This window comes from Scyliorhinus canicula, chromosome 12, assembly GCF_902713615.1.
Source record: "Scyliorhinus canicula chromosome 12, sScyCan1.1, whole genome shotgun sequence".
Taxonomy (NCBI): domain Eukaryota; kingdom Metazoa; phylum Chordata; class Chondrichthyes; order Carcharhiniformes; family Scyliorhinidae; genus Scyliorhinus; species Scyliorhinus canicula.
In genome coordinates, this window is record NC_052157.1 from 70,453,756 (window position 1) to 70,480,814 (window position 27,059).

General features: G+C 45.3%; 1 protein-coding gene across 1 annotated transcript in view; it reads left to right on the top strand.

Annotated features, from left to right (window-relative positions):
* The first annotated feature begins 20,050 nt into the window (after positions 1-20,050).
* Positions 20,051-27,059, top strand: part of LOC119974277 (Schwann cell myelin protein-like) — a 39,186-nt gene continuing 32,177 nt past the window's right edge. Inside the window, exons 1-3 of the mRNA XM_038813049.1 lie at positions 20,051-20,166; positions 20,890-21,254; positions 21,898-22,155. Coding sequence (XP_038668977.1) covers positions 20,051-20,166; positions 20,890-21,254; positions 21,898-22,155 — 739 coding nt within the window. The remainder of the gene's footprint in view (positions 20,167-20,889; positions 21,255-21,897; positions 22,156-27,059) is intronic.

The following is a 27,059-nucleotide window of genomic DNA, read 5'->3' on the forward strand; positions in this document are numbered from 1 at the left end:
AAAGACGTGCTGTTAGATTAATTGGACATTCTGAATTCTCCCTCTGTGTACCTGAACAGGCGCCAGAATGTGGCAACTAGGGGCTTTTCACAGTAACTTAACTGCAGTGTTAATGTAAGCCTACTTGTGAAAATAAAGATTATTAAAAGATGGAAGGAAAAGGAGAATATTTTGAAATTATAATCATGAGGGAAGTGATACTGAGCAAACTGGTGGATCTGCCGGCTGCCAATTCTCCAGGTTTGTGGACTGTACCTATTTTTATTCATTCATTGTATATGGGTGTTACTGGCTGAGCAAGCATTTATTACCTATCCCAAATTGTTTTTGCACTCAATGACTTACTCGGCTATTTCAGATGGCACTTAAGAGTGAAACATATTGCTCTGGTTTTGGTGTCACATGTAGGTCAGACCAAATAAGGACAGAAGATTTCCTCCTCTGAAGGACATTAGCGAACCAGATGGTCAACATTAGACTTTTAATTCCAGATGTTTTTTGTTTAATTGAAATTGCACCTGTGAATTACCCTGTGTCTCTAGCTCTGTGCTCTTAAAAGAGGTGTGTTATGAGGCAGTAAATGAATTGGGTTTTATTTTCCAGAACTCCCTAGATACCAGAAAGGTTCCATCAGCCTGAAATGTAGCAAACATAATGCCCTCTATTCAAGAAAGAAGGAGACATGAAAGAGAAAACTATCAGCCAGTTTCATGTCTGCTGTGGAGGTTTTAGGGTCGATTATTAACGAATTTTTAGCTGGGCACTTCGAAAAACATTTAATCTGGAAGAGTCAACATGGTTTTGTGAAATCAAAATTTATAGGAATACTTTGAAGGTGTAAGGTGTGCTGTGGATAAAGGGAGCCCGTAGAAGTACTGCACTTAGATTCGTAGAAGGTATTTAATAAGGTGCTGCCTCAATGTTTATTGTGGGAAATAAAAAACTCTTGGTGTAGGGAGTAACATGTTAGCATGGAAAGTAGATGGCCTGGTTGACAGAAAACAGAGAGTATGCATAAATGGATCTTTTTCTATAACCTGGGAAAATGTGAAGTTGTTCACTTTGGTAGGAAGAATAAAAAAGCAGGGTATTACTTAAATGTAGAAAACTGTAGAATGCCGAGGTACAAAGTGTTCTGGGATTGCTTGTTGATGAATCACAAATAGTTAGTCTGCAGGTGCAGCAAGTAATCAAGGCAAATGGATTTCTCTAATTTTTTGATGAGAGGAATTGAACATAAATGTGATGATGTGATACTTCAGTGATACAGCGCATTGGTGAGATCACATCTCAAGCAATGTGTGAAGTTTTGGCCTCCTTATTTATGGAAGGATGTAAATGAGTTGGAGGAGGTTCAGAGGAGGTTTGCCAGATTTATACCAGGAATTAATGTGTTGTCTTTTGAGAATAGTTTTGAGGGACTGGGCTCGTTTCCACTGGAAATTCAAAGAGTGAGGTGCGACTTGATTGACATGTATGCAATCCAGAATTCTGTTCAGAAGGTAGACGTGAAAAGGATGTTTCCTTTTGTGTTTGAGTTCTCAACTTAGGACAGAGATGAGGAATTGTTCTTTCTCTCAATAGGTTGTGTGAGTTCAGAACTCTGTCCCAGAAAGCATTGAATATGGAATCACTGAATATTGTCCAAGCGGAGGTAGATGGTTTGTTCTACCAATGGCCAATAACCAATTAACAACATATTTAACATATTTTGAATCTTGCTGCATATAGATGCAAACGAGGTTACTTGACTCGAAGAAGTAGGTAAATATCTAGAACATATTTTATTTCTGAAGTTAAAGGAAACAGTTTGCAGAGTCGGATTTCAATTCACTGTCTGATAGAGATTGCACACAATACACAGAACAATACTTTTTACTGTATCTCAGTACACGTGACAATGAATCAAATCTAAATCCAATCCATACACCTTCATGTATATCAATCATTCTTGTTCAGTCGCATCTGTGTGGATAAAACTCATTTTTATTGGCAAAAGCTAACTTGAATTATCTGAACGATTTATGGATTTTTCAGTTGGTTCTGGTAATCTTCACTGGCATGTGTTCCGCTTCAATTATGTCTGTTGGGTGTTTATTTCTAAGTTTGCAATAAGCTGTGATGTGGAGATGCCGGCGTTGGACTGGGGTGAGCACAGTAAGAAGTCTTACAACACCAGGTTAAAGTCCAACAGGTTTGTTTCAAACACGAGCTTTCGGAGCACGGCTCCTTCACCTGAAGAAGGAGCCGTGCTCCGAAAGCTCGTGTTTGAAACAAACCTGTTGGACTTTAACCTGGTGTTGTAAGACTTCTTACTGTGCAATAAGCTGAGCAGACATTTAATTTTCAGCTGTGAAATCTTCTTCAGATCATAAAGTGAATCTTCACTTATTTAATTCATATTTGGACATGGGCCGGTTTAGCTCAGTTGACAGGACAGCTGGCTCAAGATGCAGAGTGAGCCAACAGCACGGCGTCAATTCCCGTACCTGCTGAGGTTATTCCTGAAGGTCCTGTCCTCTCAATCTTGCCCCTTGCCTGAGGTGTGGCGATCCTCAGGTTAAATCATCACCGGTCAGCTCTCCCCGCTCAAAGGGTAAAGCAGCCGATGGCCACCTGGGACGATGGTGACTTTATCTCGACAACACAATAGATCATTTCCATGCGGGATTCGGCACAGTCCTTTGAAATGAATTCGTTCACTTTGTACTTCCAAAGTTACCGAATATGCAATCATATTTCTCCCAACATTTAAGGAATGCAGTCCTGGAAAATTGTTCTCAGAATATGGGCAGCGTACTTGTTGTTCTACTTGCAGTCGCGATGAAGGTAAACATATAATTACATATTATCTGGGGTTCTTAATGAAAAACTGACCTATACCGTTATCTCTGCCTGAAATACTCATTTAACGTAAAAGTAGCTGAATGGAGAGGATGTGAATGATCTGGTGCAGAAGGTTGGAGGGAGCGAGGCACCATGACCCAACCCGAGGCACTTTATCCCCAACCCGAATAAAATAATAATGTTAGTGAATGAGTGAAAGGGTTATCTGAACATTTCTCCTAGTAGATTATTGGGGGCTGTTTCTCTTTGTACAAATTGGACTTTTCCAGCCTCCTGCACCATATTGTTAACGAGATGAATCAAAAGCGAAACCATGTAAAAGTGCTCCTTTTTAGAAACAAGGAAGTGTTTTCATTTAATTCATAAGTAATATTGATTTATTTCCCATTTCAAGTTCCACTGGATTGAGTATGTGGTAGTAGTGAGGAATGTCCTTGTGCATTGAAGCTCGCTCGTCACATATTATAAATAAGGATTAAAGTTCCTTATCCGTTCGTATTAAAATGAAAGTTGTTTTAGATAATAAACAAGCAGCAATCCACCATTAACGAATTCAAAATGTAATTGCAAAACCTAAGAAGATAATAATTGTAAATACTTGTGATGTATCTGGTCTGTTCAAAAACGGCTGAGTAAGATGCACAAGTGCCCCGTGGTTTACGAATATCGTTCCTCGGACAATTGGTGTGCCTTAAATAAACGTTTAATTTCATTATGAAAAAAGTGTCACTTGGATTTGTTGTTCTGCAGGAATAAACTCGGAGAGGCTGCTCACCTCGGCCAAGCCTCTGCTCAAACAATGATTTGCAACATGGTACAGAATGCACAGGTGGAACTAAAGGCTGAGTTAAGCGATTGAGCAAATCAATTAGTCACAATGACTGATCTTATTTCTTTGTCATAGTTTGATTTATTTAGTTCTCAAACCAACATCCAGCTCCCTTTTGAAAGTAACCCATCATTCTGGCTCTCAGTATCCATGTCGATATCCCTTTCCAGATCATTCGCGACTCGTTGAAGCAAAACAAGACAAAACAATCTGCTGATCATTTTCTTTCCTCAATTGTCTTAGTATAACCTTTAATTCCTTACATTGGTGCCAGTGCCAAATATTTATTTCCCTATTCATTCGATGTACAGTCTGGATAATTCTGAGCACTATGATAGTATTCCCTTTGTGCCTTGTCTGCTCGAAGGCCAACAATCTCACCTCCTTCAGGCTCTCTGCTAAAATCCTCGTTCCTCTTACACCTCTGGTACTGTTTTCTCTGTGCCACCTCCAATGTCATAAGTTCCTTAGGATAGTGCGAATTGAACACAACACTAAAACCGATCACGTCCACTAAATTTGAATGTTCATTTCGCTCTCCCGGATTCACAGAATGGTTAAAATGCAGCAGGTGGCCATTCGGCCCATCGCGTCTGTTCCTGCTATCTGAAGTGACAATTTGCCGAGTGTTGAACTCTGGTCTTCTCCCTGTAGCCCTGCATATCCTTACTATTCAGATAACAGTCTATTTTCCCTTTGCCTGTACCTATTGAACCTGCCTCCACCACCCTCTCGAACAGTGCTTTCCAGATCCCAGACACTCAATGCGTGAAAACGTTTCTCCTCTCGTCTCCATTGATTGCCTTGCCAATTACTTTAAATCTGTGAGTTTGTTCCTTCCAGCAAAGGGAACAGTTTCTCCTTGTCTAGTTTGTCCAGATTCCTCATCATTTTGAATTCACCTAGTGGATCACCTTTCAGCCTTCTGCAAGGAGAAGAATTCAACTTCTCCAATTCATCTTCATAAATGGCGCGAATCTCCGCTGCCCACGACGGGTCGGAGAATAGTGGGAGGGCATCCCCGACATTTTTCACGCCCTCCCGCTATTCTCCCCCCACCCACCCACGGCCGCCCCACAACACTAATTGCTGCTCGCCGTTTTTTACGGCGAACAGTGATTCTCCCCAGGCCGATGGGCCGAGTTTCCAGGCCTTTACGGCCATTTTTGCGGCAGCAAACACACCTGCTTTTTGCCGTCGTAAAAACGGCAGCAACATGCCCGTTCTGGGCATCCAGGGCCCCGATTGGCACGGCAGTACCACGGCCGTGCCAAGGGGGGCATGGGCCCACGATCGGTGGGCAGTGCGTCCGTAACGGACGCACTCTTTCTCCCTCCGCCGCTCCGCAGGATCAGTCCGCGGGGCGGCCGAGGAAGATGACGGCCCCGCGCATGCGCGGGTTGGAGCCGTCCAATCCGCGCATGCGCGGCTGATGTCATCGTGCGCGTCAGCCAGCGTGACGCCTGGCGCGCGGATTAGCGACGGTCGCTAAGGCCGCAATGCCGTGCTTCATGGGGCCCCGCTGCTAGCCCCACCCGGGGGGGAGAATCGGGTCCCGGGATGGGGCGCGGAGGCTGCCGTGAATCACGGCCAGTTTCACGGCAGCCTTTACGACTCGCTGCATTTGTGGAGAATCATGCCCGAGAAGTTTCTGATTCCTGAGATCAAGATTGAGATCTTGATTCTTTTATTCCTCAAGTCTGGTGTCCTGAACTGGATGCTTCAATTACGTGGAAAATGAACTAGTGTCTTACATGTTCACCAAAATCTCCTTGCTCTTGTATTCTATCCCCCTTACAACAACACCTAGAATATTGTCTGCTTTATCACTCAACTCATTCAACATATTCTGCAACATTCAATGGTGTCTGCACACATGCGCTCATATCTTCCTGCTCCTACTCCCCTTTTGATGCTTTACCCTTTATTTTACACTGTCCCTCCATGTTCTTTCTGTGTGTGAATTAACTCACGCTTCTCTGCATTGAGATTCATCTGCCACCTATCTGCCCATTTCACCAACTTGCCTATGTCCTTCTGGGATTCTGACCTACTTTTTAAAACTCTTCCAGAGCATTTGTTTAACTACCTTAGAATCGCAGAATTGGACAACACAGATGGAAACATTTCTCTCCAGTCTTTTTGAAAGAACATTTCCATTTTGTCTGTCACCGCAGCCTTGTCAACTCGACTGGATAAATCTTAGCCGGTTCTTTGTTTATAATATTACCAACCCAAAACTCTCAACTCAACGTTTAGTGCCATGGAAAATTTAGCAATTCTGAATATCTAACATTTTGCTCTGACACAGACCACCAGCTCACATCACGTCCAGCTTCACATCTGCAATGGCTAGTATCATTCATCACAGGTTGAGAATCAGCCCACAGGTGCTGGTCGGGACACCCCGAATTTGATCAAACCAGCTCAGATTGAAGGGATTGCATAAACGACCATCAATGTCTCAAACAGCCGTTAACCGGAATGATATGTTCAAAGTGAGGAGGCCTGACAATATGCAGTGATGAAACATAACGGGAAAATCAGATGTATAATATTATCAGCGCAAATGAGCTTGAAAAAGGCAACATGCTAAAATGTCTGTTGTTATGAATAGAACATATGCTTTTTGTATTGCAATATGGATTCTGAATTTATTCTTCAAAAATAAACTTTAGTCATGGAATTCATAAAAGAAACTGTTCAATGTTGACACTGCATATAATAAAGTGCAAACTAAATCAGTTTCTTCCATATTGCATGTTACTCACTACATTTCCAGTTACAGTTCATATTTATCATATTCATTACATGTCAAAGATACAGCCCAGGGTTTATTTCACCATTTCCAGCCTCTGGATGTACTACCCTAGAAAGGCCTTAGACAGTAGTATTTCTCCATTGGGTCTCTGCGGTGCCTGCCCAAGCTTTGGTGCACCCCCCAGCAACTATAGCTGGACCCTTGTCCTGCCAGATTACATTCTTGCCAAACATCTCTTTGTGTTACTTGGACACAGTGTGAAGTGTAACTTTTTAGCCAATGTAAATTTTCAACATGTTTCTCAATTCAACAAAATTATTTTATTTACAACACATTTCTAACATTATCTCTGCCTATTGGCACATAAACAAAAGTTGAACATATTCGGCCTATGTTCGGATACCGAGGGGAGCTTGACAGGGCAGACGCTAAATGAATGTTTCCACATGTGTGGGAATCTGCCAAAGTTTTAAAATAAAGATTATCCCATTGAGTCCAGACATAGAAAGAATCTCTTCTCTCAGAGGAGTCGGTGATCTGTGAAATTCTTTTTTATTAACAGCAGTGCAAGATGGGTCACTGAATATATTCAAGGTTGAGTTGGATGGAGTTTTGATGAACAAGGGAGTGAAGGGTAACAGGGGAGGAGTGGGACATGTGGAGTCAAGTCCACAACCATGTTAACCATAACATTGTTGAATGACGGAGCAAGATCGATGGACCGAATGGTCTACTCCTGCTCCCAGTTCTTGCCAACTTGTGCTCCAGTGGAGTGTGGACATGTCTGCATTTTCAACCTTATCAGGATCACAATGTTATGGCTGCAGGTCGTCAGAATACAGTTATTGCAGGAAATCATTGCCAAAATATTCAAAAAGATCTCGCTGTTAATTATTGCTCCAAGGTGACAACACAATCGCCAAATAATACTGTTATCCAGCAAAGCAGCTTTCCTGTATATTGACAATGTAGTAAATATTGTCAGTTTTAAATAATTAATTCTGACTAACCTAACTGACAAGAACTAGCTGATAATGTAATTGTTAGATTGTGGTACATTGGGCCATTTAGGCTTTACAGCATGTTGCGCCATTCAATTTGATTGACAAGGTGGTGACAAAGTGGACGTGGAAAGGATATTTCATTTTGTGGGTGAGTCCAAAACTCGAGGGCACTGTTTTCAAATTTGGGGTCACCCTCTTAGGATAGAGATGAGGACATTTTGTCTCTCTCAGAGGGTTGACAGACTTTGGAACTTTGTGCCTCAGAAGACGGTAGGGTTGGGGGGTGACTGAATATTTTTAAGGCAGAGGTAGATAGTTCCTCGTTGGGCAAGAGGATCAAAGATTATCGGGGAGTCGATGGGGAGTGTGGAATGCAACACATACAGATTAGCCACAATTGTTTGTGGGGGAGTGGAATTAGGTTATTGGGTCTGATGATCAGCCATGGTTATAATGAATGGTGGAGCAGTTTTGAAGGGCAGAATGGCCTCTTCCTGCTCCTATTTTCTATGCTTCTATGTAACTTTCTCGAATGATGCAGCAGGCTAGAGGAACCGAATGGCCTACTTTGGTTTCTATTTCATATGTTCCTATGACTGGTCTGCACTTAAATTACTTCTGCCAACCTTGTTTTATCAGAGTACTGAATATCCTTCAGTAAAAAAGAATCTGTCAATCACAATTTTGGAATGACCAGTTTTCTAGACAAGCTATAACTCAACTGAGCATAAAGACATACTCCGACATGGTATATGAACAGGAAGATTGAATGGAGAGCAGTAGATCTGCTTAGACTGAAGGTTCAGTGTGCCAGTTCCTTCCACAGTTGTTGACACACAAGTAACTCCCAGGTTTCACCCGGCCTGTTTCAGTGGACACCTTGTGATCGAGTGAAGGTGAAGGTGAATTGAAGCCCAGAAACAATGAAAAGTGTGAGCTTCTGTGTCTGAGCATTTTGCATCTGGTGGAAAAGTCATAAGAAAAAGGAAAAAAATCTGTTCTTCAAAATATGCATCAGTTAAATATTGATGGATGGGGAACTGCAGATGATTGAGCCTCTAGCAGTCACACCTCTGTGATTTTTCAGATAATTAACAAGGAAACCCATATTCTGCTCATCCCAATTTGCAGAGTGGACGTTCCATACAGGACATCCCACACAAAGTATAAGAAAATGTCACCAGAGCAAGTTGATTCTCTTGTCTGCTCCAGGGAAATAATTCCACCGTGTTAGAAATTTAATCAGCGCATAAATGAGGTCATTCAGTTAACATTCAGCCACTGTGTCACATGAATTATTCATATGATTGACTGAAGAATAATCGATCCCTCGCCCACAACGTTGCTCACAATGAGTAGGTTAAATATCAGTAACAATTAACTCACTAAAAAACACCTAATTCAGTCACATTTTTTATCTGCCCAGACTCCTGCATTGTATCCGTGAGAGAAGAAACCAGTAAATGTCAAAATAGGAGGGAGTGTAAAAATCAGCACGAACACGCAATGCATACAACTTCTATCCGTTAATTCCGGGCAAATCATTCCCTCGTTTCCTGATAGGAGAATTATTTCCTTCTCAATGGGTTCTTCTGCAAAAGCTGAGGAGAGAACATGGCAGTGACCTGGTAGTGAGGACACAATCTGAAATAAAAACAGAAAATGACGGATAAACACAACAGGTCTGGCAGCATTTGTGGAGAGAGAAACACGGCTAAGGTTCTAAATGATCCTTCTGCAGACTGCAGCAAGATTGAAATGTCCAGAATTATACAACTGGAAAGGGGGTGGAACATGTCTGGCAGAATAAAAGACCAGGGATGGGTCGGGGCAAGGAAGATATTGACAAATTTGTCATGGACATAGACAAAGGGGAGTGTTCATGGTGCCAGTATGAGATGAAGAATGCTAATCGTGGCAAAATGTGAGATAGCAGAATGTGTTAATGGAAGCAAAACAGCAAGAGTCAGGTGGCTGTATGGGGGAAGGGTGAGGTCGGGGAGCTGAAAAACAACTAAAAACATATTGCAAAAGAGCAGGGGGTGGGGTTAAGATGGAGGGGGAAATTTGCTTGTTGAACTCAGTGTTGAGTCCAGAAGGCTCTGATGTGCCTAATTGGAAGATGAGGGGTTGTGCTTCCAGTTGGCACATTCTGACCCTGTCTGCCATGAGGTCGCACAAAGCACGGGCCTCTCCTGAAGATCCATCTAGACCTCCAGGTAGCTATGATGCTGCTGCTGTTACAGAGAAATCCACAAATAATGTCAGGGGTAGGATTGATGAAGCAAAGAGGTTGACAGATAATACGGTGGCCGAACGGCCTTCAAAACCGCGCCACCCTCCAAGTCCCCAATATCTGTATATAAATCAACATTAAGAAAGTCACGAAGAAAGGTTTGAACTGGAGAGAATTTGAACGTGTGCACTGTGAGGAATTTGGTTTGGTCAGGATACCTGGTCAACGAGTGGGCAGTGGCTACCGATGCACACCTTGTGAGCTGTGACGGGGGAATTGGGTTCAAACCTCACTCCTGAGAAATTAATGCTGCCATCACAGCAGTGCCACCTCTACAGCAGTGGAATGTGTTGATGCATGTTTGAGTCAAAGGCACTATGCAAATACAATTGTTTTCTCTCTTTATGATATGAAGGCCTGCATATTATTTGACCCCAGAATCCCCTCCCAGGCACTGTCTGTGTCCACTTCATGAGGAGTACAATGTATAACCGCCAGCGTCCTCAAGCAGTTCAGGATCAAGCAGGTCAGCAACATGTGACCCACTGTTCTGGGGATACTGACCTCACCAGGGGGTTCAGAGACCCGGTGAGAGAGAATGACCTCCACACTGGATTCAGCCCTGCAGGAACAAACATTTTATATTGAAATGTCAAACATAGCCTCACACACAAGGTTTAATCTCCTGTCTCTCACATCTTTATTTGTGAGCCTGTCAATGACATGTGAATGTGGTGTTGTGGTTTATTCTGTACCACTGCCTGCAAACACTTGACTTTCACACCTTCAGTAGCTGAGGCTAAAACAGGCATCTTAAATGTCAATGGTCAGTAAGTAAGTAGTTTTTCTCAATCACACCATCAAACGGTTATTTTTGATATGACCTCAAGCGTTTACAAGCAACTGTGTCGATGACCACCCCAGCCCATCAGCCGCCCACCTGAGTCCACCCTAGCCCAATCGAGACCACGCCAGCCCACACGAGTCCACCCAGATCATCCCTGCCTACCTGATCCCGCACCAACCCATCCCCTGCCCATTCCCTGCCCACCCCCTACCATTTAACAGTTTTGAAAAGTGACATTTTGTAGTTCCGTTCTTTCTGTCAGTCGCTGAGAAATTCATATTGCTTAAAAATCAATACTTATCTCTCCGCAGACCATAAATTGAAAATAAGCAATAAATCGGTTTTTGTACCTGTTTTAACTGTATTTTTAAGCCCTTAGTTAATTATAATCTCAACACCTTTTCCAATCTGTTAACTGGCTCTATCCAGCCAGATTCATGGGGAAATGCACGTAGGAGGAGATTGTTAGTGGGAGTGTGCACACTGAACGCTACCTGCAGTTTTAGCCATTATGTGCTGACGCAGCAGTTTTGTCATGAGACTAGCAATCCAGAGAACCAGGGCAAAATCTGGGGGCTCTGGTTCAAATCCCAACACGGCAGATAATGAAATTCGAATTCCATAAAACTCGAAGTAAAAGTCAAATGATGCCCATGAAACCATTGTTGATGCCCAGGTTATTGATAGTGGGGGATTCATTGATGGTAATTGCAGGGAGTGGGTCTAGGTGGGGTGCTCTTTCAGAGGGTCGGTGCAGACTGGATGGGCTGATTGGCCTCCTCTGCACTGTCGGAATTCTACCGAATTCTATGGTACTAACATTGAATGACAAGGGGTGATGGTTTGATTCTCTCTTATTGGAGATAGTCATTGCCTGGCACTTGGGTGGCACGAATGTTACTTGCCACTTGTCAGCCCACGTCTGGATATTGTCCAGGTCTTGCTGCATTTGAACGTGGACTGCTTCAGTGTCTGAATAGTCACAAATTTCTTTTTATTTGTTCATGGGATGTGGGTGTCGCAGGCTGTGCCAGCATTTATTGCCCATCTCTAATTGCCCTTGAGAAGGCAGTTCAGAGTCAACTACATTGCTGTGGGTCTGGACTCACATGTACACTAGACGAGGTAAGGATGGCAGATTTCCTTCCCTTAAGGACATTAGTGAACCAGTTGGGTTTTTCCAGCAATCAACAATGGTTTCATGGTCATCGTTAGACTTTTAATTCCAGAAATTTTATTGAGTTTAAATTCCATCAACCTGCCAAGTTGGGGTTTTGAACCCGGGTCCCCAAATCATTATCCTGGGTCTCTGGACTACTAGTCCGGCGACAATACCACAGCCTCCCCATATATGGTGCCGAACATTGTGCAATCATCAGGGAATATCCCTACACCTGACCTTCTATTGGAAGGAAGATCTTTGATGAGCAGCTGGGGATGGTTGGACCTTGCACACTACCCTGAGGAACTCCTGCAATGATGTCCTGGGACTGAGATGACTGAACACCAACAACCACAACTATCTTCCTATGTGCCAGGTACAACATAGGGGCTGGATTGGCACAGTGGGCTAAACAGCTGGCTTGCAAGGCCAGCAGCGGCAGTTCAATTCCCGTACCGGCCTCCCCAAACAGGTGCTGGAATGTGGCGACTAGGGGCTTTTCACAGTAACTTAATTAAAGCCTACTTATGACAACAAGCGATTATTATTATATTATTATTATTAACTCCAATCAGTGGAGAATGTTTGTCCGATTCCCTTGGAATCCAGTTTTGCGAGGGCTTCTTGATGCCGATATGGTCAAATCCTGGCTTGAAGTCAAGGGCCGTCACTGTCACCTCACCTCTGGAGTTCAGCTCTTTTATAAAATATGTTTTTAATAAAGTTTTGGCATTTCATATCATATGTTACACAAGAGAAAATCAAAACATGCGACTGCAAGCATTTACAGCAATTGTCATTTTAGCTATTTTACATAGGATGTATCTTCTCAATACACAGAGCTTGTCATACAGGGTGTTCTAGCAATGGTCATTATGTCATCGAGCAAGATACAGACAAAGATAATTTACACAATGCAATGCTGCTGAGTGCTTGCTAGGCCACACCATGACTCTTGGCATGCCCACTCACTCGATGGGTGTGGTAGCTGGCCGTCCTTCCCTGAGAGAGAGCTTTTATGTTGTTACAGGGAGCGAGGGTCCCTGTTTGGGTGCCTGGTGGTCGGTTGATAGTCTTGATACGCCGCCTAGTTGTCAACTGGCACTTAACTATGCTGGGGAGGGGGTGAAGGGAGGAGGGGTGGTGTTTGCTGGATGCACTCTTTCTTGGTTGCCCTGTGCCCCATGCGGCTCTGTCCCCTTCTGCCTGCCCTGCGTTTCCCTTTGTTGCGTTAATTCTCCCCTCCCCTTCCTGCCCTTCCCTTCCCGCTCTCCCACCACATGCCTCCTGCTCCCCCTCCCCTTTTCTCTTCCTTATTTTGGGGCCTGTGCTGGTTGTTCCCCCCACCCCCCTTCCTCCCTCCCTCCCTACTTTACTGGATGCGGTTACAAACAGGTCCTGGAACCAGTTGGTGAGCAGCCTCCACGTTTTGTGGAAGACTTCCTCCAATCCGCTGTTGGCATATTTTATTTTCTGTTGCTTGAGAAGTTCTGCCAGGTCAGCGAGCCAGTCTGCAGCCTTGGGTGGTGCTGCTGATCGCCATCCAAGCAGGCATCTTTGGCAGATAATCAGGGAGGCAAAAGCCAGGGCATTAGCCCCTCACCCCAAGAAACGCTCTGGATGTTCTGCTACACTGAAGACCACCACCAGATGGCAAGGCTCAGATGTGGCCCCAATGACGGATGTTGAGTACCCAATGAGTCTGGGGCAAGACCAGAATATTGGGTGCAGTTCGCTGGACCTCTCTGGCACCATTCCTATTGGTCCTCCATATCTGGGAAGAGCCCACTCATTCTAATCTTGGTGAGGTGCGCCCTGTGCACCACCTTTAGCTGCGTAAGGTTCAGTCCTGCGCATGTGGAGGTGAAGTTTGCCCGGTGCAGTGCTTCCAACCAGCATGCCTCACCTATCGCCGTGCCTAACTCTTCTTCCCATTTCTCCCTTGTCCGTCCAGGGGTTTTTTTTGTTTTACACATTTAGAGTGCCCAATTCTTTTTTTCCAATTAAGGGGCAATTTAGCGAGGCCAATCCACCGAGCCTGCACATCTTTTTGGGTTGTGGTGGTGAGACCCATGCAGACACCAGCAGAATGTGCAAACTCCACATGGTCAGTGACCTGGGGATCGAACCCGTCTCCTCGACATCGTGAGGCAGCAGTGCTAACCACTGCACAACTGTGTCGCCCTTTCTTGTCCAGGGTTGAGCGTACCTCTTCCAATAATTGTCCGTATGTGTCCAGACAGTTCCCAATTCCAAGCTCGCCCACAGTCCGTAGACTGTCCAATAGTGAGTGGCCTGGTATTTGGGGAAACACCTTTGTTTCCTTTCAGTGGAAGTTTTTGATTTGGTTATATCTCAGTTTGTTCCATTTTGGGAGCTGGAACTTGCCCGGCAGTTCCCCTTGGCTTGCTAGTTTGTCGTCTATGTACATAGCTGTCCCTTCATCCTGTCTCCACCTTTTGAAGGAGGCGTCCATTGCCACAGAGGTGAACATGTGATTTTGTGATGGGAGATATGGCGGACACTTCGGTCAGACCAAAGAGATGTCACATTTGCTTCCACGTTCAAAGTTTGGCTCCTACCACTGGCCTTTTTGACTATTTATGGGAGTGTTGTCCTGGCCAGTGCTCGGTGGGATATCCCTATGCAAGAACTCTCCCCCATTCTGACCCATTCTGCTCCCGGTTCCTTGATCCATCCCCACACCCTTTCTGCGGTGACCGCCAGTGATAGAACTGGATGTTGGGGAGGGCCAAGCCTCCCACCACATTTCTCTTTCTTTGCAGGAACTTCTTCCTAATCTTTGCCTCTCCCCATCAGCCCCCCCCCCCCCCCCCCCCCACCCCCGACAGACACAACCACACGCACAAACGCGATGATGAATTCATCAATTGTGGTGTAAAAGGCCTTGGGGATGAAGATCAGGAGGAATCTGAATATGAAAAGGAACTTGGGCAGCCTGTTCATCTTGATCATCTGCACTCTTGCCACCAGGGAGAGCGGGATTAAGTCCCACTTCTGCAGGTCCCTTTTAACCTGCTCCACCAGGCACGTCAGGTTGCATTTGTGGATCTGTGTCCAGTTGTGGAGTACTTGGCTACCCAGGTATCGGAATATGGTTTGGGCCAGTTTGAATGGCAGTCTCCCCAGCTCTGCTCTACCAATTCCTGCCACCCCCCCCCCCCCCCCCCCCCCCCCCGTCACGGGTTCACGGGAAAGATTTTGGTCTTACTCAGGCCAAGTTTGTAACCTGAGAAGGCTCTGAACTATGAAAGAAGTTTCGTTATTCCTTCCATGATGGTCAAGGGGTTCAAGATTTAAAGGAGCAGGTCATCGCACAGAGTGAGACCCCATGATCTCTGTCTCCCCTTCTGATGCCACTCCTTTGCCGCTCTGATGGCGATTGCTAATGGCTCAATCGCTAGGGCAAACAATAGCAGGGACGGCGGACATTCCTGCCTTGTGCCACTCTGCAACCGGAACCACCATGGCTCGTGGAGTTTGTCAGTGGAGTGCAGGCTAAAGTCCATTTGTAGCTTTTTATCTCTGCCAGAAGTTCATTGGTCGGGGCCATAGTGAACCGCCGATCCACCTCCAGTATGGAGTCAATTAGATGTTTTATGGCCGCCCACTCCTTCCTATCTTTGAGCGCCCTTTATACACTAATCTGCCCCCTCATCATCACCTTCAGTGCCTCCCAGAATGGGGATAGTGAGACCTCCTCATTCTGGGTGCAGGTTACATACTAGTCGATGGCTTGTGATATCCACTCACACAATGCCTTGTCGGTGAGGAGGGCTGTGTCCAGCCTCCATGGGGACGCTGGGCCTGGCCTGTCTACAACAACACATCCATGTAATGTGGAGCGTGGTCGGAGATTACTAATGCAGAGTATTCCATTCCTAATCTCCGTGGAAGCACATACTTTCCCACTACGAAGAAGTTGATTCCAGTGTAAACCCTGTCTACAAATCTCCACTGCCCTCATCTGCTCCATAAAGTCATTTAAGATCTCTCACCATGTTTGACTGTCTCCCTGTTTTAAGGCTGGATCCATGGTCCTGCAGGCAGATCAGGGCTGTCGAGTCCCCTGATATTCCAAGTGACCATCCTTATGGGGTGTTTCTGTCCCATACCATCCCTCCTGTGGGGTCAACCATACTGACCCCCCCTCACCATGCCCCTGTGGTCCTCCTCCCCTGTCCTCCCCCCCCCCCACCCCCTTGTTCCTCCCCCCATGCTCCTCCATCCAGTGTTTGACACCTCCCCCCTTCTGCTCAGCTCCCCATCGTGAGCTGTGCCCCAGCCCCCCTCCCCCATGCTTCCCAGTGCTAGCCTGCTCACTAATGTGGGGCCCAAGCCCCCCCAGGAACGATCTCTGATTCCCGTGCCCATTGTGTTCCTCCCCGCCCTGCACTTCTTTTTGCACCTTTCTGTGCTCTTCCCCTCCCTCCAGGGACTTCCAACCGTTTGAAAGCAAAGCACCTTTATCCCTATTATTCATTTGAAACTGTTCTCACTGTTGCTGTCGCTACGCCAGTCCATGTTTGTGCACAAACTATCCTCCCTTCCCAGTGTGGAAAACAATGTTTATTTCCCTGGAAGGTTACCCACAGCTTGTCTGGCTACAGCATCCCGAACTGTACCTTACTTTTATATAGGGCTGTCTTGGCAGCATTAAATTCGACCTGGCATTTGGCCCAGTCTGTCCCAATGTCTTAATACATACGGATTGTGTGCCCTTCCCACTTGCAAGACCACGTGTGTCTTGCCCAGTTCATGATCTGGGGCGGAATTCTCCGTTTCTGAGATGTGTTGACGCCAACGCAAATTCCATGGACATTTACGACAGAAAAACTGGCGCAGCACCTGGACCAATTCCGCTACGGTTGAGAGGCTAGCACTGGTGCTGCGTGGAACACAATTGATTCCAATGAAAAACAGTGTGGGATTCGCCAGGACCATGATCAACACTCGGGAGACTGACAAGCTGCAGCCACACATACACATTACACTCGCCACACACACTTATCCCAGCCACAAAGATGGCACTGTGTTGTAGGCCAGGGTTTAGAGAACACCAAAGTGTATCATGGAGTTTACCTGACCCACAACGTTAAATAGATTTTGGTTATGGGGAGCACAAGGGCCCACTCTACAGGTGTGATGCAACAAAGATTTAAAGCATTTTTAAAACGAAACAATGTTTCTCTATGAATCCAGTAAACATTTTATGAACGCACAGTAAACTTATTAGCAACTATCAACTCAAATACTCCCCCAAAAGAATACAGTACTCTGTAAATAACCCTTAATCTTTCCCAGCAACATCCGTAAGACATACCCTCTTGAACAAAGATAGCAGGTTTTAAATTCTCTACTGAGAGCAGTTATCACTTTTAAATTAGCAAGTGATCTGAAGATATTCCTGGATCAGTACAGCCTTGGTTCAAAGATGGACAAAAGAGCTGGACCCGGACTTCAGGTAGTGGGTATGGGCTGAGCAGTCACAGGAAAGGTGAAAATATTCTTGACCTGTAGAGAGATCACAATTAATCTCTAAACACTAAGCACACCCTTTGGCTGCTAGCTCAAAAACGCAAGTAAAGCAGACAGACAGCCTAGCTCCACCAACACTCTGACATCATTGCAGCTATTTGATAAACACCCATTTCTTACAGGTACATCCACTGCAGCTATTTGATAAACACGTATTTCTCAAAGGCACTCTCACATGACAACTGTTTGGGCTGGAACGCGACATTCAGCTGGTGGGTTGGCTGGGGCCAAAGGGCACTCAGGGGATGTTCTGGGGAGACACCTATATGACCCATGGCACGAGGTTCAAAGTGGGCTGCCAGTGGTGTCTGCAGCTCCATGGCTGCCTTGCCAGCTGAAGCAATGGTGTTCCATGCCAGTCCACCCCAACCCCACAGGCCACCACCTGGCCGCCCCCACTATTCCCCCTGGTCCTGGCAGAAGTCACCCAACCAGCTGCACAACTGTCAGCGAACTATGGAAGTAGCCGCCATGACGGATTAACAATTTTTAAAAGCAAAAGTGAGCCACGCTGTCGGGAACTCGGCCCATCGAAGGAAGAGAACTGTGGCGGCCCCGGAGAATACCGGGTCAGGCCCGCTAATGACATGCAAATGATGTCTGCCCTACGTGCATTCCGAAATGCATTGACACCAGTGTCAAGTTGCTGCGCATTTCGATTTGGAGTCAAATCAGCACCTGCAGCGATTTCAGCATCGGAACTGAATCTCTGCCCAATTACCTTTCCTCGAATTCAGTGTCAGCTAACGGAAAATCCCAGCCCCGTTCTTTATCTTGGAACTGGTGGAATTTGGTTATGATGGCCCTTGACTGTTCCCCTATTTTTGGCCTCAGCCAGTTCGACCTGTGGGCCCTCTCTATTTCTGGGGGTTGGGAAGTTATCCCCCTCCTCTGGATCCACACACACCCCAACAGCCTGTCCAGAATCTGAGCCACAAACGCCGTGGGATTTCTGTCCTCCATACCTTCCCACAGATCCACAATGTTAAGTTTTGGTTTTGGCAGAGTGACCGGTTCTCTTGGCCCTCCACCTCCCCCCTGAGCATTCGCTGGGATGCTTTCCACCTCTACTTTCAATCAAGTGATTTAGTCAGCCTGGTCAGTAGCCTCCTTTTTGAGCTCCTGCGCCTCCAGCCACTGCTCCATCTTCTCCAGTGCCTCCTTAAAGGGGGCCAGGGCATCTGTGACTGCCGTCTTCACCATCATCTCCTTCTTGATTGCGATCCTGGGTGGGATTCTGTGAAAACTGGTGGGGCGGGCAACTCCGGCGCTAAGGGGTTGCATGAACCACTCTGGTGTCGGGCCACCCCGAAGTTGCAGAATCCTCCGCACCTTCAGGGGCTTGGGCGGCGGCAGAGTGGTTTGCGCCATGCTGGCCGGCGCGTAAGGGGCTTGGCGCCACGCCAACCAGCGCCGAAGGGCCTCCACGTGAGTTGGCGCATGCACGGGAGCGCTGCGTATGTTGCCGTCATCCCAGCACATGCGCAGGGGGGTTCATCCCTGCATTGGCCATCGCAGAGGTCCACAGCATCCGATGCAGAGGAATAGAGTGCCCACACGGTACAGGCCCGCCCGCGGATCGGTGGGCCTCGATTGCGGCCAGGCCACCGTGGGGGCACCTCCCGAGGACAGATCCCCTCGTGCCCCCCGAGGACCCCGGAGCCGCCCGTGGAGCCAGGTTCCGCCGGTAAGTACCTGTTATTATTTACGTCGGCAGGACCGGCCGTAAATGGGCGGCCACTTGTCACTTCGCGGGCTGGAGAATCGCTGGGGGGGGGGGGGGGGGGGGTGGAGCGCATTGCCAATGGCCCCCGACCGGCGCAACGCGAATCCCGGTCCCACCAAATCCCTGGCGCCGTGAATTCGGCAGCTGGCGAGGACGGGATTTACGCCACTCCCGGCGATTCTCCACCCCGGCAGGGGTCGGAGAATCCCGCCCCCTGTGTTTAAGGTGCTCCTGTAGTTAGGAGCTCTATCCATTGAACTTTTCTCCTGGCCCGAGCTTATTTTGCCATCTTTGTAATTTTTTCAATTAATCATCTTTATTGTCATAAGTAGGCTTACATTAACACTGCAATAATGTTACTGTGAAAATCCCCTAGTCGCCACACTGTTTGGTTACACTCAGGCAGAATTCAGAATGTCCAATTCATCTAACAGCAAGTCTTTCAGGACTTGTGGGAGGAAACCGGAGCACCTGGAGGAAACTCACACAGACACAGGGAGAAGGTGTAGACTCCGCACAGACAGTGACCCAAGCCGGAATCGAACCTTGGTCGCTGGCGCTGTGAAGCAATAGTGCTAACCATTGTGCTACCGTGCCACCCCTTGCCTTTTTTGCCTCTTGGTTGGTTTGGGGGCATCTTCTTTGTGGCCACGATGTTTGTGGAGGAGGGTGGTGGGGGAGGGGGGTCAGACTTTGCTGGTTTAGTGGCTTATTTTCGGGCGAAATGTGCCAAAATCCAGGTTTCCAGGTGGAGAGCTACCTTTCCTGTGACTGCTCAGCACACACCCACTACCGGAAGTCCGGGTTCAGCTCTTTTCTCCATGTTTGAACCAAGGCTGTGCTGATCCCAGAGAATGCAAATTGAGCGTCAGTCAGCAGAAGCGTCCCCATTATAATTCTGCCGCTAGAAGCAGCGACATCCCGCCATCCGTATGAGATCGAAATGTACGAACCGCAGTTCAATAAGCTCAATGATGGGCGCAGAGTTAACAAAATCAGTTAACAAAATACCCGTTGACCACAACGAGAAATGTTTAATGTTAAACAGCTCCTATCTACGACGTCACAAATGGGTAGCAATGCACAGATTAACCGAGATCTTAAAACCACAGGTCGACCCACTGCGGAAAATTAACTGTAGCTACAAATCTGGTCAACATCGAATCAGCTATCACAAAACTAACAGGTTTGAATTGTGAGTTAGAGGTGGCGACCAGCCTGGGCTACTTCATTAGGATGCTAATTCCAATTTATTAATTCATAAATGACGGTACGTCTGGTATGAACGTGCTTGATATGGAGATCTATAGGTTATTTCTGTATTGAAAATCACTGTATAACTTTTAGATATACCATCATATCATACTGACTCACAGACGGAACGAACGATGAAACTGATTCCTTCGACTTTGAAATCAACATTTGTTTCCAAGATGTGGATTTGCCTCTTTGTTTACCTCGTGTTGTGGACAGAAGGTGAATTTACTAATGTTTGTGCTAATTTTAACAGAAATTGATTTATATTTAGTAGAAAATTAGGAAGAAAATGCACACTAGAATTGTTTCTGTTGGTTAATTTGAAAATGGTGAGTTGGGGGTAACGGGAGTGTATTGGATATTTGGATATGGCTGTTCAGCTTCCTATTCCAATTGTATTAAATATTGGATACTTCTAATTATATTTATTGAATGGTTTGCCGCGGATTTATAGGCTGTTACTTTCCATGTATTAAATAATTCAAGTGAAATTCGATGGTCATTTAATTAGTGTTTTACTTGATCGGAAAATCCAATAACTAATTCGTACATTGTGATTCTGTTGTGAGATTATTTGTCAAGTGACAAATATTTATTGGACAATAAATGTCTAAACAGGGTCAGCTGTTTTTATTATTTAATTTCTCTCAGTTATTTGTAGTTTCCCACTCTCGGTGGTGATGCCAGAGGATGTATCAGCCGTGCTGGGTTCAGATGCAGAGATCCCGTGTAGATTTCATTATGTAGGTAACATCGTCAGCTGGCATGGGAAATGGCTGAAGATGGACTCTGGCAACTCCGCTACTTTAACAATCTATGATTCAAAAAACCCAGACGCGGAACATAATAACCCTCGTGGGGGAGTTCAGTTCAAAGGCAACCTTGAAAATGGTCAATGCTCCCTCCTGATAAAGGACATTGGGAAGAGTGATGAGGGGACATATCAATTCATCGTGAAAATCAACTCCATGGCAAGTATTTCTATGGAACATATTTGCCGTTCTGAAGTCCGCCTGTCTGTTACCGGTAAGTCTTTATAATGGTCCTTTATATTTTGTCAATCAGTTTTCCAGTCTGAATGAATGAAGTCGTGCTTGGAATGAGAAATGTTGTTATTTCCTCTTCTGAACGTTCAATGTATTTGAAACACCGGGTGGAGAGGCCATGGTTACTCAATGGTTCACATCCCAAACAAATTCCACCAGTAAAAGTGTCCATCCATGGTGCAGTTTCTCCTCCATTTGAGGAATGCTCTGAAGCACATGTCGCTGTCCAGTTCCAGAATAAATGTTGGGACTCAAAGTGTTTAGCCTTTGTGATTCTCAGAGTTCCCAGTGATGTTCGGAGTTTAGTTAGTAATAAGGGAGTTCTGACAATGGAGACGGGAAATCAGCATCTAAAGCTGGTGTCTTCAATAACATCAGATCCCATCACAGGTTGGGCTTCAGAATTGACCTGAGTGGACGACGCGGGTTAATGTCGACACACCAAAAATCAGCCAACGTGTGTAGTGGAATGGAGACTGACAGAAAGAAATATATTCTTCTTTGCAGCTTCAGAATCCGTGAGAGTTCCAAACTGAGACAAGACTTAACCCAATATAAAGATTTCTCTTGGAGCTGAATCAAATTTTTGCCTCGTTCATATTTTACATTTTTGTCTGTTTCAGGTGGAATGGTAAAACCTTCAGTGAACTCCTCTGTAGTCGCGATGGAAGGTAGCTCCACACTGTTACATTGCACTGTGCGGGGAGAACCAGCCGTCAGTTTAAGATGGGTGAGGAACGGCGAAGAGATCAGCACGTCTTCCAGTGGAGACTTGAAGCAGATATTTTACAACATTACTGCTGAAGATGATGGTGAATATTGGTGTGTGGCTAACTATAACAACGATAGCGTGAACAGCTCCACGCAGATCTCTGTACAATGTAAGTGTGTGAGAATTCCTCAAGGTGATATTTGCCTTGCTTTTAAGGGGCCCGGCACCAAAATCTAACATTCCATTGTACCCTTGCTGAAAGGCTGAGACACAGGTAGAGCCGGGACCTGTCCTACAGGCACAGCTCAGCAGGAGCAGCTCTGAAGAGGAGGCAAAAAGACTCGAATCGTTAACTCTGTTTCTCTCTCCCCAGATGCTGCCTGACCTGTTGAGATTTTCCAGCATTTTCTGTTTTTATTTCAGGATCACATGCATTGTTTCAATACTGGAAATAAAGCTGGCTGCCTGGCTCAGGATGACGGGAGAGGAATGTTACTCACTGTGGCATTAATTCACCGGCTGGGACCTTCACGCTTTTGTACCACAAGCTATTACAGTGCAAGCATTATTCTGCATCTATTTCTTCACTTGTAAAGCTGGTAGCCGAAAGTAATTAATTTTTCTTTCCAAAGAATTAACATTTCGCACAGCGATAAGTATAAATTCTCCCAAAAATATCTGATCAATGATAAGAACATAACTTTTGCAGGTCACAAAGTGATAAAGTCCCTCATGGTACAGAATGATAACATTAGGGCAATCGAGTCCGTGCTATCGCTCTCTCTGTACAACAATGCAGTCAAGCAAATCATTGATTGCCCAGAAGTCTCAATTCAATATTCGTTTGATTTCAGTACTGTCTGCATTCCGTCCATCTCGGGTGCAGTGAGTTCAAGTTTGACAATATTCAGTTATTCCTCATATTTCCACCGGATCATTTGAACAAAATCTATAATCCTGTCCCCTTGTCCCAGCGGCTAATGGAACATATTTTCTTTGCTCCCGGTGTTATGAATCTACCTGGAGACAGCAGTGGACAGTATTCAAATGGCTGCAGTTAGTCCGTGTCTCTCCCAATAAAGAGTTTAGATAATAAACAAGTGTGAATTGCTAATGGAGAAGAAACAGATTATAAGTGATTGGGAGGGTCACTGAGATACAGATATGGTTACTGTTTCGGAACTTGATGGGGACAGACAGCCAAATAGACTGGCGGCATTGTTAAAAACAACAAAGTTATAATTAACCAGGCATTAGAAGGAAGGGAAGAATTTTGGGGCGGCACGGTGGCACAGTGGTTAACACTGCTGCCTCAGGGCGCTGTGGACCCGGTGGCTATCTCGGCCCAGGGTCACTATCGTGTGGAGTTTGCACATTCTCCCTGTGGGGCCTCACGGTAGCATGGTGGTTAGCATCAATGCTTCACAGCTCCAGGGTCCCAGGTTCGATTCCCGGCTGGGTCACTGTCTGTGTGGAGTCTGCACGTCCTCCCCGTGTGTGCGTGGGTTTCCTCCGGGTGCTCCGGTTTCCTCCCACAGTCCAAAGATGTGCGGGTTAGGTGGATTGGCCATGCTAAATTGCCCGTAGTGTAAAGGTTAATGGGGGGATTGTTGGGTTAGGGGTATGTGGGTTTAAGTGGGATGATCATTGCTCGGCACAACATCGAGGGCCGAAGGGCCTGTTCTGTGCTGTACTGTTCTATGTTCTATGTGTCTGTGTGGGTCTCACCCCCATAACCCAAAGATGGGCAGGGTAGGTGGATTGGCCCCGATAAATTGCCACTTAATTGGAAAAAAAGTGAATTGGGTACTCTAATTTTTTTTTAAATAAGGAAGGGAAACAGTTACCATCCATCAGTCTCAGAAAGGAAACCGGTCAGTTTCCAGCCACAAAGCCTGAAGGCCAAGTTTACAGCAAACAAGATTCAAAGTCTTACACAAGGCAGTGCAGAATAATTAGTCAGCGCTGGTTTAAAATATCTTCACTGGAGCAGGTAAAAGACGGTTCCCAGATCTGCATATCACCCCTGTATGGAGTGGCAACTATATTCAGTTGGGTTGTTGTTTGGGGAACACGGGATGTCTTACAGAGTTCAGGTAGCGGAGATACTGTGTAACAAGGAGGATGTTCCATATAAACTGTGTGTCTTGAATAATTCATACATCTTAATTGCGTGAGAGTGCAATAATCCTGTTTGTGTCTATTTATCTTTTCTTCACAATAATGAATAGTCTGTAATTATCATTTATTCTCACTGGGGTTTCACTGGTCTCCGTTCACCAAAACAAAAGAAAACTATACACCCCCATGACCTGGTATTCCAAGTTGGGATACGCTCGCAGATAACATCAGCGTGCATCGTGACACCAATCATAATCTAGATCATCTCCATAAAATGTTCCACAGCTTTGCTGTCAATAGAGCCGACCTCCAATCCTACATTTTGTCATTGCAATGGAAGTCCCCCATTGCTGGTAAATCTCCTCTGCTCCTTCTCAAGGACCCTCACTCGCATGCTTCATAAGGTGTAGTCTCCAGAGTTGGACACATCAGGTAACTGTGGCCTAAGTGGAGTTTTGTCGGCCTTCACCATAACCTCCCTGCCTCTGTGCTTAATATCCCTGCTTATGAATCCCAAGATCTCAAAATGCTTTGCCACCTACCCTATCAATTTGAACTGCCGCTATCAATTATCTATCCTTATGCACGCCAGGTCCCTCTGGGCCCAAATTCTCTTAAGAGCTGTGGCATTTACTCCATATCGTCTCTAGCACCATTTTCTGCCAAAAGACATCACCTCCCACTTTATTATATTAAATTCCATTTGACATTAGTCTGTCTATTCTGCTAGCTTATTCATGTCCAGTTCTCGTCCTATTAGCTAACCATCTGAAGAAACGTGGCAGGTGATATATCTTCGAAAGACTAGGGCAAATATTGAAATTACTTGAGCTTTTTCCCGAGCACTCCAAATGAAACACATTTTGGGAATATTATTGATAATCAGCCTAAAGATAATATGCCATTAATCTGCTACAATATCGATTGTTTCCTTTTTAAAAAAAAAAACTGTCAGAACTATTGCTTTTACTTCAAATCTGAACAATATCTAGAAACAGCAACTGTTAAATGTAATCATTTCTGATACTTCCCTCATTTTCTTAGACAAACCCAGAATAATCATGGGCCCGATCTGCACCACCTCTGACAATGGAGTTAATTGTACCTGCAGGATCAGAGCGAATCCACCAACAAACGTGACATGGGGCCTCAATAGGCGAATCCTCCCTGGGGTTAGGTCAGACATGGAAATCACATCCTGGGCAATAAATAGGACACTACTGGAGAGCACCCTGAGGCTAATTCTTCCGACTGGAACTGAAAATCTGGTTTCATGTAAAGCAGCAAATAAACACGGTGATTGTATGAGAACGTTCCAGCTCCACACTGAAGGTAGGTGTTCAATCCATTGAATACTGTAATGGCATCACTGATCAGTCTCTAACCTAACTGTAATAGTGTCAGTCAATGCCCGCTCCACTTAGCAGCCCAATACCGAAACTATCTGTAATGTTAGAGTCCTCCCTTTTGGTTTATCTTTGTTCATACGTGTTTGCGGGAGAGAATCTTAAAGAAATCACTCAATGCTCAGGGCTGCTGGTCCTCGCATCAAAAGATTTATTTTGTTGGCGGGGAGATGGCATCTGTTAAAGCCCCAGTCAATCTCTCCATCGAACAAAGCAAAACATCCATTCTTATACAGTTTCCTAAACAGCTACACAGCCCATTTCAGCTGGACCTTGTCCAATAATATTGATTATAGATTACATACATTAGTTATATATCAAATTTAATTTGACATTACGGAAAGTAGGTTAGTACCTTACCAGCCCCTGATTTCATGAAGAAGTCACTTATACTGCCTATTAAAGCTATCTCTCCTGCCAACATTGGTGGCCTTGGGCTGGCAAGGAGGAACAATGCTCCTTGTCCTGTGGATGCTGTTTATCACTTCTCTGTGCATACCTCCCTTGCCTCCCTAGAATCTCCCGTGTCTGTTTCTCAATTCAATACCTTAATATCAATCATCCTTGTTTCCTTGACAAACTCTGCTCTCTGTAATTAAATGATGTTATTTATACCAGTTTGCAACACAACCCAGCTAATGGTTGTTCAGGAATGTGGCTAATTCAGCTAAAGGCCATTTTGTGTCTTTAATATTGCTAACTCAGCTAACAGCCATTTTGTGTAACTTCATTTAATTGTATGTCTGTCCTTTCTGATATTAGTAATTCTTAGGTTATAAAATCACACGCATTGTTTATACACAATCTATTCCTGCAAATTGCCTCTTATACAGGCATTTAAGCCAATGGGTACCTTTTGTCTAAAAACATTCTTTCTAAATCTGACTTCAACAATCCCCCCTTTTGGTAAGGGGCTGACCCCCAGCCCCGAAACTGAACCCGTAAAAATTTATGTATATTACAGATTTTGGTTCGCTCGGTATTCCCTGCCTCATTACGCTGCAGTCACGTAATCTGAGGAATACCGGTTGGTTATATCAATAGAAATTAGTCTGAATTAGTTTGCCTGTCCAACTGAGTCATGTCACATAAGGCCTTAGCAGTGGCCTTAACCCTCTTAGGTTGCTGGTATCTTTTGCACGATCAGCAAACTGTAATGCCCCATGCTCGGGCTAGTAGCAATTGCAATCCCACAATTATGTGTGAAATGATTCTAATCCAAGTTTGTATATTAACATTCAATCCCCAGTCCCACACACTCTGCCACCAACTTTCACTCTGAAGTACTTCCTCTGTGTCTTTTTCCAAAGCATGGATTTTTGTCTATAACTGGTGGTAAAGCTTAACTGAGTGACCAAACCTGAGTCCTAGCTCCCTCAGAGTTTCTGCAAGATGTAGGATGGGGAGCCATCTCTGGCTCTTTATGATCCTAACTCGACTGATCCTTGCTAGGCCCATAGTGGTGGGCCTAAGGGGAACAAAAGTTAGGTTGGGGGATCGTGCATTACAGATCATTATAGCGATAGGAAGTTACAGTGGTGGAGAC